Source organism: Globicephala melas, chromosome 2, assembly GCF_963455315.2.
Source record: "Globicephala melas chromosome 2, mGloMel1.2, whole genome shotgun sequence".
Classification (NCBI taxonomy): Eukaryota; Metazoa; Chordata; class Mammalia; order Artiodactyla; family Delphinidae; genus Globicephala; species Globicephala melas.
Genome location: NC_083315.2, coordinates 130,038,914 through 130,060,373, shown reverse-complemented (window position 1 = coordinate 130,060,373; position 21,460 = coordinate 130,038,914). Strand labels below are relative to the sequence as shown.

General features: G+C 38.9%; 1 protein-coding gene across 4 annotated transcripts in view; it reads left to right on the top strand.

Annotated features, from left to right (window-relative positions):
* The first annotated feature begins 650 nt into the window (after positions 1–650).
* The window catches only part of FERMT2 (FERM domain containing kindlin 2), a 71,034-nt gene continuing 50,224 nt past the window's right edge, over positions 651–21,460 (top strand). For 3 of the 4 annotated variants that reach the window (XM_030854995.2, XM_060294820.2, XM_060294819.1), the window contains exons 1-2: positions 652–844; positions 1,249–1,414. In XM_030854995.2, the coding sequence (XP_030710855.1) occupies positions 1,258–1,414 (157 nt within the window). In that variant the 5' untranslated portion in view covers positions 652–844; positions 1,249–1,257. Of the gene's footprint in view, positions 845–1,248; positions 1,415–21,460 lie in introns of all 4 variants that reach the window. The other variant, XM_060294818.1, reaches the window with a different exon arrangement.

Genomic DNA, 21,460 nt, shown 5'->3' with positions numbered 1-21,460 from the left:
TTCTTTTGTTGGAGGTTCACGGAGCTGGCCTGGGCATTTACTTTTTAAAGTTTTTACGTTCCCAACCTTCTGTCTCCAGCTCCCAGAGTGCGGCCCCTCTCACCGCCCTGAGACTTTTGGGCTCACTCCAGGCACGGGAAGGGGGCGGGGGACTTTGTTCCCTGCAAACGACATTGCCCTGGGAATTTCCTGTGGCCGTTTCTCACGGACGAGCCCCCTCCGCCGGCTGGAGGCGCCGACACCCACCGTCGCGGGCCCTCGCTGAGCCAGAGAAGCGAGCGCGGAACGCAGCGCCCGGCGCCCAGCAGCGCCCCGGTGCGAGGCAGCTGCGCTCCCGTGGCTCCCCCTCCTCAGGTCCCGCCGCCGAGAGCCCGGATGTTGGATTCAATCCCTACGCCGGGTCCTTCATTTCCATAAAAGGGCAGCGGCACGGCGGGGCAGAGATTACTGCCGCCGAGGGCGCCCCCGCCTCCCCCGCACTGCTCGCTCCCCCGCCGCGCGCCGCCCCGCCCCCAGCCCGGGAGTCCGCGCGGCCTCGGCCCCGAGTGCGGCCGCAGGGGACGCGGGGGGAGGGGCGAGGCGGCTAGACCCGCTGCGTGCGCCTTAGCGGGGCGAGGGGGAGGGAGCCGGACTCGGACTGAGGGGGCGGGGAGAGAGGGGTGGAGCGCGGAGGGAGAGGCGAGGGGCCGCGACGACCGGACTCCATTAGTCGCTCCGGCCGGGACGCAGCGTTTCGCCTGCAGAGGAGGGTACCCGCAGCCACAGCCGCCGCCGCCGCCGGGCGAGCCTTCGCCCCGCGCCTGTTGCCGCGGGAGCCCCGGGCCGGGAGCGCGAGAAGCGCGCGGTGAGGGGCCGGGCCCGGAGGGGACCGAGGGGTAGCGTGGGCGGGGAGGAGGACTGTGGAGCCCGCAGGCGGCGTCTCCCGAGCCTGGGTGCGGCCAGCAGGCGGGCAGGTGAAGCCCGCCGCGGTCCGCTAGGCGAGGGCCGCTAGGCTGGGGCCGCGCGGGGCGGGCGGCGCCGTGTCCGCCGAGGGCCGCCGCCGGGCGGGAGCGCGGGGCAGCCGCTGGGAAGGGGCGCAGGATCCTGCCTGCAGCTGGTCTCGCCGCGTCTCTCCCGAACTTGGGTTCATGCGGAAACCCTCGCGTTCTCCACCTTCTCTCACCTCGCGGCCGACTCTGCGAGTTCAGTGGGATTTGCCTGCCTTTGGGGGAGTGACGCTGACGAGAGCCATTTCCTCCGTGCTTGCAGGAAGGAGCCATGGCTCTAGACGGGATAAGGATGCCAGATGGCTGCTATGCGGATGGGACGTGGGAATTGAGCGTTCATGTGACGGACCTGAACCGCGATGTCACCCTAAGAGTGACCGGGGAGGTGCACATTGGAGGGGTGATGCTCAAGTTGGTGGAAAAACTCGGTGAGTAGCATCCCGGCCGCGTCAAAGTAACGACTACCCAGGCTGGGCGCGGGGTTGGGGGGGTGACTTAAGGCGGGAGGACGGGTGGATTTTGGAAATCTTGCTTGGCATCCCGCAAATACTTTTAAAAAATGTAAGCTCTCTCAGTATTTAAGCAAATAGACCTTTTTCCCTTTGAATCTTGTTTTGTATTGTTACTCTGAAATTTTCATAATTTGGTGATTCCAGCCTCCCGATTAATACGCTCAACTGCGTAGTAAACGGAGAAGATTCCTTAATTTTTTACACTTAGCGATTTCACATTAAAAGAAATGAAAGAGTGCGCAAGTGAATGTTGAGAGGGTTATATTACAGGGTTTGTGGTTATCAATTACTTATCTTCAGTGTACCTGGTCGTTGGTGACGTTTGGTATTGAGGATGATGCAAAATCTATTTAAGAATAAATTCTACTGGAAATTGTTCAACTTCTGGCGCTGATGTGAAGGTCTTGTAGCTGTACTACTACGTGATGGAGTATATCAAAATGTTGCAGTCATCCACTCTTATAAGGGGTAGGGCAGTGTTTGACTACCTATAGTAGTCCGTGCTTTAAGTTATTTCCCGCGTTCGATTTTATATGAATAACAAGCTGGTGAAAGAATTTTGTATTAAAAAGCAGACATTATTGAACTTGAGATTGACATATTTGCTTAGGTACAAATATATTGATTTTAAAATGTTGATTGATTTAAAACTGACTCAGTCTTAAATAATAGGGTATCCAACAATGTGAAGTGTAAGAAAATTTTTCAGTACACATTTGTGATGGATGAAACCATTTTCAGCTGGAAGAATCAACTAAAATGATTCAATAGATGCTTTTATTACAAGAGAAAGCTTGAAGGACTGTTCCTGAGCTCTAATGTGCCATTTGTTTGTAATACAGGTTCTGAAAAGTGGAAATGCATGGCATTATCTTTTTAGGCTTTGTGTGTGTGTGTCTTTAAAACACAGCATTCCTTCTTCTGGCCATTCTGGAAAAGTAGAGAAGTGGTTATTTATCAGGAAATGTATTTCTTACCAAGGGATTAGTGTATACCTGCCACATAAACTTACCAAAATAGTGCTCCAGTGTAATTTGCAGTGTAAGACAGCATTCATTTAGATGGGTCTTCTTTGGATTCCTGCAGGAAGTTTAATTATTGAAGGACCATAAAGAAGCTCCTTGCAGGGTAGCCTCCTCCTTAGGACTGTGCATTGTTTGATTCTCTGAGACAAAACGCAGGACAGAGGGCCCCCCCCCCCCGTGGCCCTTTGAAAATGAGATTTTGCTGTGTGTTTATCCACTTAACTGTTCGTTAGCATTGTTCTTATCTGATTAATCAATCACTGTGCAGAATATTTCTGAACCTTTTTTGTTCAGCACTAGTGAGGGGTTACGTTTTAGGAAGAAAATTTCAAATATAATTGTATTTCCTTTGTTTTCAAAGGAAGCAAGCATTTTCTTCAGATATTGCTTTATATATGATAAATGGACCTTATTAATACTCCAGTTTCAATAAGAGATATTCCTTATTGTGAAAAAGGACCTGTTGAAGGTGACTGAGATAACTTGTAGTTCTTGAAAGCCAGCCTTTATCTAATGAATAAATAATGACTTCTATATTTATATTGCATTGATTAGAGCTGTTTATTACAGAATCACAGGCATAAATAGAAATACAGAGAAGAAACTATTTTTAGACAGAACTGATGTTAATTTGCAGTGATTATAATTTAATCTTTTAATGTTGATGCATTTTAAATATTTTATGCAGTGAAAAGAAGCCCAACAAAGTAGGAGATGTTGTGTACGTGAAAGCCTTACATCTTTCTTGAACTGAGCCAATACTGATCCTCTTAGGTTTTGACTTTCAAATAGAAAGTGTTTTTCAGCTTAATTCTGACTCTCCTGTTTGGGAAAAAGTAAGGCTAAATGATTTTTTGCTCCTGGTTTTAGGATTAGATACTTTGGATGGCAAGCTATTTTGTTACCTATTGGCAAATAAATAGAGGAGAAATTCAGGACAGCATTTAAAATTTACAAACCAGTCTAATCAGGTTAGAAAAGAACTTTATAATGCTTCAGAGTTGCCTAAAACTGGAATGGCCTGCCTTCTGAAGCCCTAAGTTGTGTTCCTGAAGGTATTAAAGGGCAGACTGGATGGTTACTTGTCAACGAAGTAGATCAGAGCAGCTTGCCGAGTGTAGATAAGAGGTGGAGGTCATGGTAGGGATGAGACAGGGTGTCATGTTGGAGGGGATTGCAGAGCAGGGATGGACAGTTAGCAGACCAGGGTGCTCTGGTCTCAGAACACTTACGGTGCCGCAGAACAGCCTTCACCTACGTTTTCAAACTCCGGATGCGTGTTTGATACCCTTCTTATTCTCATCAGAGTGTGTATGAATACCAAAGCATTATGTTTTAAGGCTGTCTTCCATATAATCAGCGATAGCAATTATTTCTCTGGGATGGATAGAGTCCATGATGACTCCTTTCCTCAACATTGTGTTAAAATTTTGTGTGTATGTGCACATGTGAAATTTTCTGGGAAGAGGCTTTTTAGCTTTCATTAGATTCACAAAGAGGTCTGTGATCAAGAAAAGAGTTATGATACAACACTAAGGTTTGGCCCTTGAAGGTCAGCCTTATTTTGAAGGTACAGTGTTCATCCCAGACTTAGGCACTTTAATTAAGCAAGCTGTAAAAGTAAGTAATGGTTCCTTAGAATGTCGACAACATCTTTGTATTTAGTTAGAATTTTATAAAGAACTTGTGTGCTTCTTCAGCTAAGGTCATTCAACCATGATTCTTAGATTTATGACTTTCATTCAAAGATCTGAACGATCCCTTTTAAATTTTAGTACACAACACATTTGTCATTCTGCACTAACCTTTTACAAGAAAATAAAGAGTGTATACCATGAAAAGGTGGGCTTTAGGGAATTATATCCTGATGTCACAGAAACTTTTTGCATCTATGACTTTAGGTTGCTACTAGACAAATAATTTCGACCTCATTCTGAAAACGAAAAGTTACTTCACTTTATTTTTTTAAAAATCCAGATTAGAAGCTTTAAATAGAATTTTTAAAATTTATTGTACTTTTTGTTAAAAAGTTTTGAAAGCTTATAGTTGTTTTTTTTTGGGGGGGGGGGCCGCACCAGGCGGGATGTGGGATCTAGTTCCCTGACCAGGGATGGAACCTGAGCCCCCTACAGTGGAAGCACGGCATCTTAACCACTGGATCTCCAGGGAAGTCCCTAGTTTTTTTCTTTTTTAAGAAAAGAGTTAAAATATAAGACATCAGGGTTAAGGATTATAAAAATAAGACATCAGAGGATAAAATTATAAAATAATTGTATTCAAAAACAAATGTTATAAGGAAGAGGCCCAGGTTTATGGGATTCCCTGACGTTCCTCTGGAGATCATTGAGAATTATTAAAACTGTTCTACTCCATAGGATTCAGAGGTTAGTACGTGTTGAGGATTCAAGATGCCAGAGAGACGCTTTGTTTCACTGCATTTTAGTATCACTTTATAAAAATTGTCTTTTTAGAATTGTGTACAATTAGATCTTTAATTTTCTAGAAAAATTTATGGTAGTTAGAGAGTAAGGAATTTATTATAACATGGAACTTAGTGAATGGAAATCTCCAGCCAACAGCTCTATGAGGTTGGAGGGAGGAATAGGCTGTGTGATTTCTAAGTTTCTTCTAACTCTGATTCTATGGGTAGGAAGAATGTAGAAGTTGGGTTAAATCAGATTAAATGATAATCCAGAGGAAAAAATGTAAATTGGCAAACTCAGGAGCACCTAAAAAAATATATGGAGTTGACTTAGAAAATTTGAGGAATATGTTTCTGGATGTAGCCTTTGGAAAGAAGTCATCCTTGCTTTAAAGTGTGTCATGTTCTTGCTATAATAATAAAATAGAGTACATTTGCGTTGGAGTTGCATGTTAGGATTGAGTTAAACTGTGAATTTAGCACACGTGATGACCGCCCCCCCCCAAAAAAAAGATTTTGGTTCAGATGACCTTAAAAATCCCTTAAAGTCATCATGAAGTATGGTTTCCATACATTCATTTCATAGGAGTGTAAAATAGCTAGTTTTTCCTTCATAAACTCCAAAGATAAATTTCTTTAGTTGAGCCCCAGATGAAGCAATTGGCTTGCATTAGGGGCTTTGTTACACAAAAATGCTTTGAATACTAGGATCAGAGCTTGGCAAGATGCACACAGGGAGAGACACATATGTTACTGGACAGCTCCCTTATACTCCTGCTTAGTGCTCCTTGGGGAAGGTATGCTTATTTCGTGGAATGGGGCTGTGCTGTTGAAATCCTCAGTTTTTCCCCCTGAGAGCTTATGGTTGAATTCATGGAAGTAAAATGTCTACATGATGCAGCCTCACTGCATTTGTAGTGAAATATATTAAGATAAAAATAAATTTGAAAATCTTTTGGAGTGGGGTGGGAGAAACACCTAATGGTGAAATCATATATATTAGAGTGAGGAAAATTTTAGTTAAATATGTACTGTCTTATAAGTGTTTAGAGTACTGTTAATGATCCACAGGAGCTGGACATTGAATTTTATGTTTCTCAGCACATCTTAAGCTCCTTAAAATAAAGGGCAGTTTGTAAATTTTACTGAAATTCTCATAGCACCTAATAAAGTATAAGCTATTCCTTGGATACATTATGTGTGGTTTGCTCCCGTGTTTTATACACAGTTTTTAAAAGATCAACAAATACTGTTTGATTCCAACTAGAGTTAACTTATTTATAGAGGCACTAGGAAGGATATATCTTTTTTATTCAGTTTCTTAGAAAAGATCTTGTCGGAAACGTCTGTTAGCTATTGAAGAAAATTGAAAGAAAATTTAAAGTTTTGCTTTTTACCTTCAACTAATTATTTTTTGAAATTTCAAACTTATAAGTTCAAGAATAATAACTGTGAACACTATAATCTTCATCTAGACCATCAGTTAACATTTTGTCATTTGATTTCTCTGTACACGTAAACACATACACATTTTTTGGGAACCATTTGAGGTATTTGCACACATCATAACCCTTCATCCCTAAGTACTTAAAATATGTATCACCTAAGAACAAGGACTTCTCTTAGGTATTACATTACAGTTATCAAATTCAGGAAATGTAACATTGATTCAGTACTAACATGTCTAACATGTTCAATACTAATTGTCTGACATGTGTCCGTATTTCAGATTTGCCAGTTGTTCCAGTATTGGCCTTTGTCTTTTCCATCCAGGATTTCATTCTACATTTAACTATCACTAAATTGACCTCTTTACTTAGTTTCTTTTAATATACACAATGGCTACCAAGTTTGGAACCATAGGAGAATATGTAATATGTGGCTTATTAATATTACATTAAGATACGTGTAAAGCAATTGTACCTGTTTTCAGACTTCATAGCCACCCTATGGAACAGTTTCTTAGCTTTTTTTTTTTTTCCGGTACACGGGCCTTTCACTGTTGTGGCCTCTCCTGTTGTGGCGCACAGGCTCCAGACGCGCAAGCTCAGCGGCCATGGCTCACGGGCCCAGCCGCTCCGCGGCATGTGGGATCTTCCCGGACCGGGGCACGAACCCGCATCCCCTGCAAAGCCAGGCGGACTCTCAACCACTACGCCACCAGGGAAGCCCTAGAATGATATGTTTATAGGTTCTTTTTCATACACTTTTATCTTTAAAGTTCAGTTTTCTTCTTAGCTTTCTATCGGATAAGGTATAGATAATAGTTTTAGACATCATTGGGTATAGATTTCCCATAGTGTTGGTTGTCTTTAGACTGTAGTAAATGTTAATGCATCCATAGAATAATAAACAATATTCTGGCTCTGCCACGTATTGGTTTGTGTGATCACTGGACAGCTAATCCAGTCTGCTGAGTGGGTTTTGACATCTGTAAAATGCAAATTTAAGAAAACTTTCTTACAGGTCTTGGTGGGAAAAGAGATACTACATGTGAAAATGCATTACATGGACTCTTTGTGCTATACAAATGAGAGTGGCATTGAAAGTCCCTGAATACCCTGAACTGGGGATGGGGATCAGGGAGGGACTCCTTTTGAAAGGAGTTAAGATATAATCTAGACTGTTTAATAGGTTCTAGCTTTAATCGTGGAGAACTGTACTCCTCAGAAGGAGCCTAGTTTGGGACTGCTTTGTGCTCTCACCCCCTAAACAACAAGGAAAATAGCTATCATTCCGCTCTTTCGCTCACTTCCAAACACACCTGCCCCTGTAATGTAGCAAAGAGCTATTTAACTACTGTTTTCATGAGATTTCTGAAATGGAATGGACCAACAAGTGGACGATGGTATTCCAGAGATTTGAAAAATTTATAACCACGAAGGCCTCAGTAGTATGTTTTTTATTCACTTATAACAAAGGAATGATACAAAATTGTGCCTTGGCATATGAAAACATTAAGCCCATTTAGAAACTAATGAAAGTGGTTTAAGAAAAAAGCTAACATAGTCAGTTTTTTTTTTTTTGCGGTACGCGGGCCTCTCACTGTTGTGGCTTCTCCCGTTGCGGAGCACAGGCTGTGGACGCGCAGGCTCAGTGGCCATGGCTCATGGGCCCAGCCGCTCCGCGGCATGTGGTATCTTCCTGGACCGGGGCACAAACCCGTGTCCCCTGCATCGGCAGGCGGACTCTCAACCACTGCGCCGCCAGGGAAGCCCCATATTCAGTATTTTTATTTAAATAATTATATTACTGAAATAAAAATTAATAATGCTGATGCCACTGTACATTACAAAATGGTATATGCCCAGTGTGAGGTAAACAAATATTCTAAAAGAATATTATAAAATAATTTTTTAAATGAGATGTGACATTCTACACTTGGGTTTGTGGTTACAAATTCATATCCAGTATAATTCATTTGTAACAAATTTTTGCATAATTATTGCATTTTTTGCTTGTTAATTTTTTCTTAATGTCAAGCTTACGAGGTATAATTTATGTATAGTAAAATTCATACTTTTTAGTATAATGTGCTGAGTTTTTTTTTTTTTTTTTAATGTGCTGAGTTTTGACAAACCCATGCAGTCATGTAAAACAATCACAATCAAGATATAGAACTTTCCCAACACTACAAAAAATGTCTTTGTGTTCCTTTATAATCAGCCCATCCCCTCAACCCCAGCTTCTAAAAACCACTGAATGCCTTTTCTAGAATGTCATATAAATGGAACCACGTAGCTTTGAGGGTGGTTTCTTTTGCTTAGTATAATACATTTTATTTTATTTAAAAAATATTTTTAGCATAATACATTTTAGATTTGTGTGTATCAGTAGTTTTTTGTTGTTGTTGTTGAGTTGTAGTTCATTGTATGGATGTGTACCACAGTTTATCCATCTACCACTTGTTTCCAGTGTCTCCAGTCTACCAGTGTTGTTTCCAGTTTGGGGAGATTATGAATTGGGCTGTTGTAAACATTTCCATGAATGTGTATTTTCATTTCTCTTGGATAACTACCAAGGAGAGGGATTGGTGGGTAGTATCCTAAGTATATGCTTAAATTTATTTTTTGAATTTTATTTTATTTTATTTTTTATGCAGCAGGTTCTCATTAGTTATCTATTTTATGCATGTTAGTGTATACATGTCAATCCCAATCTCCCAGTTCATCCCACCACCCCCACCCCCACCATCCCCCATGCTTAAATTTTTTAGGAAACTGCCCAGTTTTTCCAAAGTGACCACATCATTTTACATGCCTATCAGCATGGTATAAGAATTGAAAAAAAATTTTTTGAGAGTTCCAGTTGCTCTCAGTCCTCCCTTAGCACTTGGTATTGTCAGGTGTTTTTGTTTTTATTTTTGTTTAGTCAGTCTAATAAAGTATGTAGTGGTATCTCATTATGATTTTAATTCACATTTCCCTAATGACTAACGATGGGAAGCTTTTCACATGCTTATATGTCAACTGTATATCTTAGTGAACAGCCTTCATATCTTTTGCCTATTTTTTTAAATTGTGGTGTTTGTTTTCTTACTGAGTTTTAAGAGTTCTTTATTCTAGATACAAGTACTTTATCAGATATGTGTTTTGCAGTATTTCCTCCCAGTCTATGGCTTGTCTTTTTATTTTCTTAACCGTATCTTTCAAAGAGCAAAATTTAGAGGAAGTTCATTTTATCAAGATTTTTCTTTTCTGGATTGAACTTTTAAAAAATTGTCTCATGCAAGGAAATTGGCCTAGGCAAGGTCTCAAAGACTTTGTCCTGGAAGTTGTATAGCTTCTGTCTATTTGTATGTTAATAAGGAGGAATATGTGAGGTAAAGTAGTGATAATGTATTAGAAAGGAAATAATTGCATCATATCAATTTAAAATAATGTAATTACAACTTTAATTTGGTAGAATCTGAGGTGTAAAATAATAGTCCAATGAAAACTGATTTACCATCGATCTACTAGAAAAGTTAGATTTTTTAGAACTTTAGTCATAAAAATAGATCTATAGTAAAGCATCATTGAATAATAAACGTTTCAGGGTTTAATGTTATAGAAAGAATTAAGTCTGGATTCCAATCCTGACCATCCCACTTAATAGCTGTGTGATTTAAAAAATTTTTTAAGTCAGGGTTTTCACGTTAAGGATCTCAGTTTCCTTATTTGTACAATATAGATAAACACAGAATACGCCTTCATTTATGTTTGTTCCCTTACCTTTGTAATGTTATTAGAATTCTTTGAAAATTTTTCAAATATGATCTCTCTCTAAACTAGAAGATAAGCTAAAACAGTACTGTTGTGTGTAAAGGGTCATTATTCGAATCCTGGTCTACCTTCCTTCATTGAGAATACTACACTATTTATTCATAGTGACTCAGAGTTACGTGGGAAAATGTCTTGAAAATTTATTTTCTGATATTTTCTCTCAGTTTCAATAATTTTGCTTCTAAGTGAATCAGTGTTAAGAGAAGAAGATAAGCAATAAATCATTGAAATGTGGAGTTTACATTTCAGTTTCCTTTCCTTTCACGATTCAGTTTTCAGACTCGATTATCTACTATTTAGTTGTATAAGGACCATCCAGTTTCAGTGTATCCTTGGGCAACCCTTATACAGTTTTCAAGGTTATGGAGCCGATAACCTTCGGCCCAGAGGAGGTGACATTTGCTTTGGAATCGGTAGTGAATCTTTTCTGAGATATTTACCTATCTTATATTATGCTGTAACTAAAAACTACATTAAGTATTTTAAAGATCAATTGTGATGTTAAAGCATCAGTGTGTTGATGGTTTTGATATCTTTTCTTAATGGAACGCTCAAGGTTATGAATAAAACACCAATCAAGTGCCAGCATTATTTATTGTAGATGAAGATGTCTGTTGGATAAGTGCCTCCAGGCTTATTGTTCCTTAATGCAGCTCCTGAATTTCATAACCTTTGAAATTAAAAATAACTTGAAGAAAGCAAACAATTGCTGTATCATTTTAAGGTTTTATGCAAGGTGTTGATGAAATCTGTTGCTGTGATAGAATGCCCTTGTTGTGGACCACAGACTGTGGGAGGGCCTCCTGACTGTGTCACAGTCCTGACATTACCATATTCTAGCTGTGCAGCTCTGTGACCTACCTGTCTGTGCCTCTGCTTGCTCATCTGTAAAATGGGAATAATAATAGTATCTTTATCCTAGGATTAGTATAAGGATTCAGTTAGTTAATATATATGAAGTGTTTTAGAATAGCCTTTGTCAGTGTAGCTATGTTGATGATGAAATGTAGCTGTGTAAAATGTTCCCTTTTACTGAGCTAGAGAAATAGTATTTTATAAAAGATTGAGAAAGTGTCATTTATAAAGGTAAGCCAAATAGTACTGATTTATCCTCTACCATATTAGGAATGCATTTTAACTTTATTATGCTAACTTGCATCACTATGGGTAATATTTTTAAAAAGTATAACATGTTTTAGAAGCAGTAGATTTTATGCTTCAATATGTACAAAATTATAGATAAACTATGCTTAAATGGAGGGTATTTCCAATACATTTAATGTTCTTGTTTAGGCAAGTGCCTTCTTTAAAAGGTGAACTTCGTTAGTGTTTAAGAACTTAAGTCTAAGACATGCCACTTCGAGTTATATATGACCTTGGCATGTTATTTTAACCTCTCCTGATTATTAGTCTCATTTAACCTTAACCTTAGTTTACTTCCCTGTTTCTTGGAGTTACTCAGTTAACCAACTGAGTATGGTGTTAAAAGTATTAACAGGGCTTCCCTGGTGGCGCAGTGGTTGCGAGTCCCCCTGTCGATGCAGGGGTCATGGGTTCGTGCCCCGGTCCGGGAAGATCCCACATGCCGCGGAGCGGCTGGGCCCGTGAGCCATGGCCGCTGAGCCTGCGCGTCCGGAGCCTGTGCTCCGCAACGGGAGAGGCCACAACAGTGAGAGGCCCGCGTACCACAAAAAAAAAAAAAAAAAAGTATTAACAGAATCCCTGGTAATAAGTAGACTGCCTATATTAAGAGCTCAAAAAAATGTTATCCTCAGTTGTCCTTCAAATACTATGTAAACCTAAAACATAAATTTGAACTGTGGATTGAAGTAGGCTAATTCATTTTCATTGTATTTATGTAGTACTTAACCAGAAACCTCTTCTTATTTTCTTGCTGTTGGAAGTTTTGTTTAATGGTTCTGAACTCTGAATATATTCCCCGAAGCCACACTGCCTTGGGTTTAAATACTGGCTTCACTCCCTATAAGCTTTGTGACCTTGTGTCAAGTTATTTAGCATTGCTGTGACTTAGTTTCCTTACAAGTAAAATGGAGATAATGGTATACTTACCTCATAGGGTTGTTGTGAGGATTAAATGAATACCTATGTGTAAAGCACACAGTGGCACATAGTAAGTTCTGTTAGAGTAACTGGTGTTATTTTATTGAGGGTCCTAATGGACCTCTGGGATATCTCACTATTAAATATCTCACCTTATGAGTTTGGGGAATAAATGCCTTAAAGAACTTAGACTAGGAAGGAGGGGCTTTAGAGCAAGAGGAGACATTCGCATATAAATATTCCTACCTAAAGTCTGTACACTCATATTCTGTTTTCAATAGGTTAGAGAGGTTTATAACATGAGACTTTTGTGGGGATTAAAGAGGTACGTGAACTTGACCTCATCAGTAGTAGCAGCAAGCAAAACATTTATGGAGGGCCAACCATTATATTAGGTAATGGGACATAGTCCCCACTCAAAACGTGAGCAGCTTTCTAGTACCAAAATGGAAGCGGAAGATTGCTTTGAGTTGACAGTCTGGTTGTGAAGTGCCAAATAAGTGGTACAGGAAGGTGGTGGAGATTTAGAAGCATGAACAGAGACTGGCTTTATTTAAAGAGGGCCAGCGTGAAAAGTTAGGAAGAAAGGCATTCTGGATTGAGGATTGCGGTGTTTATGGTGTTCTGGAGACTAGCTTAGAGAAGTAGATAATAATTATAGAGAGGAAAGATATAGTTAAGTAAGTGAGGAAATGATATTCTGTTCTATTATTCCTTCACGCACCCACTTAATGTTTTAAATGAGAACCTGCTGAATGCTAGATGCCATACTATGAATGAGAGAGACAAGAAGTGAACAAAATTAGCTTATTCCTTACACTCATTCAACTTGTAGTCTTAGGGGCAAGACAGTCTTTAAATAAGTAATTGCTATAATGTGATGAGTGTTAGGATAATTGAAATAGTTCTGAGAGTATGTACTGGGGAATCTGACCTAGTCAATGGGGAAGGGTTTCTGGAGGAAATTACTTTTAAAACGAGGGCTGACGGTGGAGTAGGAATTAGCCAGAAGAGTGACAAAGGATCTTAGCATGGGGGCATGGGATAAAAGAACAACAGGTTGGGAGAAGATGAGAAGTCCCAGCATGAGAGCATGGGAACAAGGGAAGGCTGCCATTTGAGGAACTGAAAGAAGTCTAATGATGATGGAGGAATGGTCCTGGGGAACCCGTGACTTGACAGGCTTAAGAAATAAGCAAGTGCTTGAAGTGCGTTGTAAACCAGGTTTAAAACACTTGTACTAAGAGCTGTGAGGTACCAATAATAGATTTTAAATTGGAAGAGACATTAGATCTTTACAAATTTGGAGTTCATCATGTACATATGTGTCAGTAACATAAGATACAAGCAGTAGTAAGCCTCTTGGATTCCAAGAAATAACTTTTCAGTAGTCTGCACTCCAGTCCTGTATTAGAATTAGTTTCTGAGATAAATTTTAAATGTCAAAGCCAATAAAATATTCTTAAGTTACTTCTTTTTTGAACTATAGAAGAGCTAGTGCCTTTGACCAACTTTAAAAGACAAATCCAGTTATATTACCTCTGTGAGTCAAATACTAACTGATACATTCAGCCTTGATGTTAACTCTCTTAGAATTTGTTACATGTTGACATTGCATGGACTCTGAGTCCAGTCTTCTAGGAACTAAGTCAAGTTGAACCAAATTAGTAGTAAGCCGTTGGATTGGATAGAAAGTTACCCACCCTCTGGAAATGAATAATTGACATGACTTCTGTTTGTGCGCACTCTGTAATTGCATGCATGTATGTCATCTGGTAAAGCTCCTCAACTACTTTGAGTTAGTATATTTTATAATAGGAAATAATTGATATTGAAATTGATAAACATTATTTTGGGTTTGTGAGTAACTTCAGAAGGCCATTTGTAAACTTAGTTGATTTTGTTTTGTTTTGATGAGTGAATTCCTAATTTTCAATCAAGTTAGCTATGTCAAAGAAACATCAGTGAGTCACTTTTTAATCAGGAGTTTAGTTTCTAAATGTTTTTGAAAACTGGGTGATGCATCTGCTTTAGCCAGTCATTGAAGTCTTAATGTAAACCAATAGTTTTCTTAAGCTAAAATTGAATGGGGTACTTTAATTGAAATAATTTGGCAACTTGAATGATATGTAAAGTTTGAAGCAGTTTACTGCTTATGCTAACAGATGAAAAACATTTTTTTTAAGAAAAGGACATATCATATTTTTGGAAACCATCAGTATTTTGCACAGTTTCAGTATGCACATGTTTCAGTTATCATGGTTTAGTTAACACCAGTTATCCAACAACGTGGTTCACATTTTAGTTACCACCATACTTTGAGTAACTGCATAAAGTACCAACTTTGCTTCTAGCTCTTCAGTCTACAGTTCACTGTGTCAGTAACATGTGAATCATGATCGGTGACCAGTCATATCACATATTTCAGTCTGTCCATGATTGGTTACTGTATATTTGTGTTCATGCATAAGCCAGCATATGTAGTTGTGTTGCTTCTTTTTCTCCCACTGATAAACTCATGAGATTTTTTTTAAATGGATAACTGAAAGAGGGAATTGGCCAACAAAGATAAATGTGCAGCAGAAAAATCCAAAAAGTGGTGATGCCAGAACTGAAATTTGAATCAAGACTAAATGGAGTTATAGAAGAAACAGCTCACCGTGGGAATGCGGGTGCTGTTGCCATCTGAGAGACTCTAGATACACAGCCAGAGGAATTTAGTGAAGGCAGACTTATTGACATAAATGAGATTAAGTGGTATGACAAAAAAGACAAAGATGTCTCAGAGGAAGCGACACCAGCAAAAAACTGCATATTAAAAGAACTCTCGGAGATATAGCATGGCATTGAAAGTACGCAGGATAAAATGTTGGAAATTGATCCAGACCTAGAAAGGAGTATGATAATTTTCCAGGGCATAGACAAGTAGTATTTAAACTATTCTTGGGGACTTCCCTGGTGGTCCAGTGGGTAAGACTCCACGCTCCCAATGCAGGGGGCCCGGGTTCGATCCCTGGTCGGGGAACTAGATCCTACATGCATGCCTCAACTAAGAGTCCACATGCCGCAACTAAGAAGTCTGCATGCTGCAACTAAAGATCCCTCATGCAGCAAGACCTGGTGCAGCGAAAATAAATAAATGAATAAAACTACTCTTGGTAAGTTTTTACAAAGAAGTGTAACACTTCTCAATATTTCTAATGTTTTAAATTACAGTACAGTAAATACCAGTTTTATTATTTTTTCATTTGCCTGTATACACTTAAGAGTTTACACGTTGCCTGCATATTACAAATATTTATTGGTTTAATTCCATGTGCCAGGCCCTGGGCTCTGCCTTTTAAAAAATTTATTTATTTTACTTATTTATTTTCGGCTATGTTGGGTCTTCATTGCTGCACGCGGGCTTTCTCTAGTTGCGGCGAACGGGGCCTACTCTTCCTTGCGGTGCACGTGTTTCTCATTGCGGTGGCTTCTCTTGTTGTGGAGCATGGGCTCTAGGCACACATGGGCTTCAGTAGTTGTGGCATGAGGGCTCAGTAGTTGTGGCTTGCGAGCTCTAGAGTGCAGGCTCAGTAGTTGTGGCGCACGGGCTTAGTTGCTCTGCGGCATGTGGGATCTTCCTGGACCAGGGATCGAACCCGTGTCTCCTGCATTGGCAGGTGGATTCTTAACCACTGCACCACCAGGAAAGTCCCTGGGCTCTGCCTTTGAGGTACAAGATAAATAAGATCAAAGACCCATAATCTAGTGGAAGAAGGTAGTTACATAAAATCAATTATAATGAAGTGTGGTATATATTCAGAGTGCTAAGATGTACGTAACGGCTTTAACAGGAGGGTCAATGAAGGCTTGGAGATGGTAATATTTGGTTTTTGTGTAGGATTTTGTCAGCTTGATGAGGGGAGGAAGAGAAAGGTATCCAATCAAGGACGCACAAAACATCAAGTTGTTTCACAAACTGGACCAGAGCCTGAGCTGTACCTGGGGATAGCCAAGCAGTGTGGGGCACAGATGGTTAAGGTTTGTGTAACCTGCTAAGAGGTGATAAAACACTTCAGCAACAGAAGGACCTGTAAAGTTACGTAGAGAAGTAAAATGATCAAATTTGCATTTTAAAAGATAACTCAGATAGTTTTGTAAAAAATGGGATCATAGTAGTTCAGACAAGAGATGCTGAGGACTTAAGCTAAAGCAGTGTAATAAAAAGAAAGGAAGGGACAAATTTAACAGCTGTTTGAGAGGTAAATTCCATAGTACTTGGATAGAAAGATAAACCGAGGAAGAAACTAGACCTTGGAGAGAGATATTCAATTTTAAAGATATTCAATTTTAAAGATTAGGTTAATATAATTACTATTTATATGATCTTGGTGTAGTCTCCCTTAATTTGTTGAATGGACGGGGTGAGTGGGGGACAGTTACTGAATTATGGAATATTTACATGCTTCATTGCTAGTGTTTCCTTTTTTCATTTTATTGATTAACAAAAGTATATGTCAGCTGAGTTAGCTCTGGGACTTTTTTTAAAGCAGTCTGTTTCTGCTTTTCATAGCTGTGGAAAATCAGGAATATACTTCTTTCTAGTATACTAATAATCCTATTATAGTAACTTTGTTTCAGTCATAGATAGCCTTGTAGTAATGTAGTATAGAATACACTGCTGAGAATCTGTTGGGGATTATTCCTCTAGAATGAAGCGTAGTCTGGAAGGGAGGGTTACTCTTCTACAATAAGATTAAAAATAATTGAGGAATTTACTTCTGGTCTCTGTAGAACAGTCTTAAGAGAGGAATGACTTGGAAGTTATTACAATTATTTTTAGATGATAGAGTATTCATTTTATAATATAATTCTAGTTTCTAATGTAAAATCAAAAGTGGTTAATTACATTATTTTTCTAAATTGTGTCTTTACAGTTGATACCTGTTTGTGTTCTTCACTTATTTTGAACTCAGTTTAATTTTGCATAGTACTATACTCATTCTTCAAATAGTAAAATAGCTACTAACCATAACCTTTTTGAGTTTTATTGTCTGTAGCTGCCATTGTTAAATCAGTTAAACACATGCATAATATAAATATTCCTTCACACTTGGTGTTTTGAGAGTGAACTGATGAGTCACTTTGTAGCATTGGCCGGTTCTAGGATGGACCTCTTGAAACCAACCCTCACTTGAATCACAGTTTCCATGGTCTAGTCCTTAATTATCTGGTGTAATCCATATCTTTCTTAGGATATATCTTGAATTGACTAGCTTCTTGGTGTATGGAGGGGACTGGGGTCCATTATATATAAATAAATTGACATTCCAAAGTATGGATAGTATTGGAACAGAGAAATGGAGTGGTTTGAGTGACTATTTCCCTGTAGCTCTTTGAGACCCTAATGAACTAGCAGTCTTATAGGAAATAGGTATTTAGGAGTGAGGAAGAGGACAGATTGGACATCTGTAGGGAGGTAAAGAAATTATTAAATAAAGTGGAAATACCAGGTCTCTGTGTGCCTGGGAGACAGAGTTTGTTAACCTTGGGCAGAGCTGAGTGAACATAAATTTAGTCTGTGAGCCCATTTTCTCATGCTGACTCTTCAGTTGAGATATCAGTTAGATACCTATTAGAACTGGATTCTGATCTTTCTGCCACTGTCCGCGTCCCTCACTTGGACTGTAAGTGACTCTTTGATGGGAATTCTTACGAAACTAGTTATGTATTCCCATGGCCTAGTTTAGTGTCTGGCATATGGTAGGTCCTTGGAAAATGTTTATTGATTCATTTATTGGTTGTGTACCTGAAGAGCAACACTTCGTCCATTTTGCCTATTTCCTTTTTTGAAGGTCTGAGTGATTAAAAACAAGAACACGAGGGCACATCCTAAAAACAAGGGAGCAGTATCCTCAGCTGCCTCACCTCTGAAATTAAAAGGAGTTTGGGAGGAGAGAGACCTAAAAGAGTGAGAGTGAGGCATTCTTAAGAACAAAAGATGATGTGATCGAAAAGCGAAATTAATATTTAATGTCCTTTACATTTCAATAAACATTAGGGATAACATTATAGAGATAATTTTTTAAACTTATTTAAGCATTAATTTTACTTGTAGACCTTGTCTTTACACATTATTGGCAATAACATTTCATTAGAAACATCAGAATAGTTCCTATGTTTCAGGAATTAGAGAGGAAAGCAGAAGGTAAAGCTCTTCTGTTTTTAGGAGCTTTAGTAGAGGAAAGAAACCTTGGCTTAAGACAACAAATTGTAGCTGGGAAAGAGGAAGGAGGCCAGTTAATTCCTGGAGTTTATGGAAGGATGACGAGGGAGTAGCCAAGTGCCCTACTTTAGCAGGAAGCCCTTGTCTCCCTCACAACTTAACAGCAACATTGTCTTTCTTCCTCTCCATCCAATCCACAGTCTTCAGGTGCAACTTAGCAGTTTTCCTTACATCTCTAGTTGAACATCAGCCATATATTCGGCAAAAGCCTTATGATATCAGTTTAGTGTAATATTGCTAGTAGTATACTTTGGGCTATTTTAGATTTGAGTAACAGTCTGATTTGGAACCTATTTATAATGTTTCTTTGTGGCAAATCTAAATTCTAAGACTTAAAGGAACTTTGGAACATAATCATTTCATATAGGAGGGATTGTCTTGAGCAAAAGAAGATGTGAGAGAGAAGAGGAAAAAAATCACTCCCCTGCTTAAAATCGATTTCTAGACCCACACCCAGAGTGGTTTGGGCTGAGTCCAGGCATTACTCTATTTGAAAAGTTGCTCAGATAATTCTAATGCCAAACAAGCTGGAAAACACTGCTCTAGTGGCTTCTCTCACACACATAATAAAAGCTAAACGACTTTATAATATGCAAGGCTTCTGCCGAGCTCTCTGATGCTTCACCTCCTCAATTCTAGTCATATTGGCCTTCTTCAAAGATGCTGGCACTTTGTTCTTCTCATCACTGTATCTCTAGCACTAGAATAGTGCCTTCTGGCACACAGTAAATGTTCAGTACATATTAGTGGAATTAATGAATATTTTATAGATGCTGTTTGTTCTTGTTCTGTAGTAGTGATTATCTTATAATTAATGCTGATTAGGTTGCTGGTATTTTGAGTCTTCAAGAATGCTACCAAAAATTATACTATTTGAACATATGTTACAGGCTCCCATAGTCCAGCCATTCCATCTTCTAACACTGACTACTTCTTTTGCTGTCAGAATGCCTGCTTTTCTCTGTTTTTGTCTCTTGGCATGTGCCCTATCAACACTTCAGATCTTTTCTGGTGTCCTGTTTCTGCTTTTATTTGGGGTAATTTTTCTTTCCTATATTGTTACTTACCTACTATTATCTGTGGGTAAAAAAGACTGATTTTACCAGTGTTGCCAGTCAGTAAAAGATTTTCTCTCTTTCTGTGGGTAAACAAACTATTCATAGGTTTCTAGTACACAGTCTTTGGATTATATGTCCTTCTTGTCAATGTTTATTCTTATTGGATGCAGGGGTGCCATTCCTTTGGTGTAAAAAACCAAGGTGGAATTGATGGGGAGGGTTAAATTTTTAAAGAGGAAGATCATGGGAAGTACCTGTTTCTGAGGTTAGCGTTTGAAGCCTAAGTGATGCAAAGTTGAGATTTTATTGCATCCGGGCCTACAAAGTCTTTCTGTAAAAAGTCCATGTAGTAAATATTTCAGCCTTGGTGAGTTAACTGCTTGAGTGTAGGGTGGCCAGCCCATGCGTGGCAGCTGGGGAAATGCTGGGAATTGAATGGCCCTAGGAGCAGCCCTCAACCAAGGAATTGGATAGATGCCCCAGCTTTCTCTTTCCTTAGGGGGATAATTCTAAGTCATGTTCTATGTAATTCCTCAGAGGATATCTCACAGGACTGAACTCCAGTTAGCCACAGAAGTTAATGAATCCTTAATAGACTTTTCTCCCTCTGTTTTGCTTTTCCTAATCCCCTCAGGTATGCTTCCTGGGGTCCCCCCACCCCCACCCCAAATAAGCTATTTGTGCCAAAGTTCTTATTTCAGGATTGTCTTTTGATGTAAGTCAAAGGGAACCCAAATGACTTAAGTCAGTATTTACAAAACTATTATTATTATTAGCGGTGTACAGCTTTTTCCTCTCTTCTCCCCCCACTGGGAATATATGTTGTAGCTTCCTTAATGGTTGATATTGGGAGCAGAAGTGAATGGATTGAGATATGGGGAAGATAGTATTAGATACCTACCTACAATTAATTCAGTTCAGCTCAGCCTTGCTCTGCTTGGTTACTATCATTCTTTACAAATTATCTTTTTCTGCCTTGGGTTCTTTATTCCTGAAGAAAAAAGTAAACCATCTGTAATGTGTGTGACATTTACCTCATAGTATATGAAAAGGTCCCAACCTTGGTTGTGTTCTTATGAGCTAGATCAGATTTGTTGTTTCTAAAAGTTAGTTGATAAATTCTGTGCTGGAAAATAGTTTAAGATGCAGGGTACTATATACATTGTGTCACAACTAAGTAAGTAGTTGTAAAATATGTATTTCTGCAGCCAAACTTCAAATAACATAATTGGGCTTTCCCAAAACAAATATTGAAATTTCAAAATGGCAATATAATCACAAGTAATTACAGTTCTCCCATTAAAGTACTTACTAATTAAAATATTTTTTTTAAATGGCTGGGGGAATTGAAAGTCTTTTTCCCACCTGTGATGTGTTTCTTCCATAATGAGGAGAAGTTAATTATATCAAGTAAATTTCACCGTTATAGAAAGTGTTTCTAGGCTCATAATCAGTGTGGTGGTTTGATTTTTTACTCTGAAGCTTTCTGGTAGACAGGTGCTAAAAAAGAAATTTCAGGTTAGTGTATACTTTTAAATTTATCTTCTTAAAATTGAACAATTCGTTTTAAAACTGTATTAAGATGAACTTTATATCAGAATCATGATAATGTTTTTCATTTTTATTTTCTTCCCCTGGAAAGCTTTGTTTGGCTAATACTGTTTTTTTAAAAAAATATCCTGTCCCCCTTTTTTGGTTCTTAGTTTATCATATAATTGATACAAAAAGTCTTTACTTTTATTGCTACTTTAAGAACTCGCTAAAGTTGGCTTTTATTTGCAAGTTTATTGTTATGATCGGCTATATCTGGGGGTAGCCAAATCTTGTGTAAATTATACTCTTTATTTGGTATAAATTTATTTTC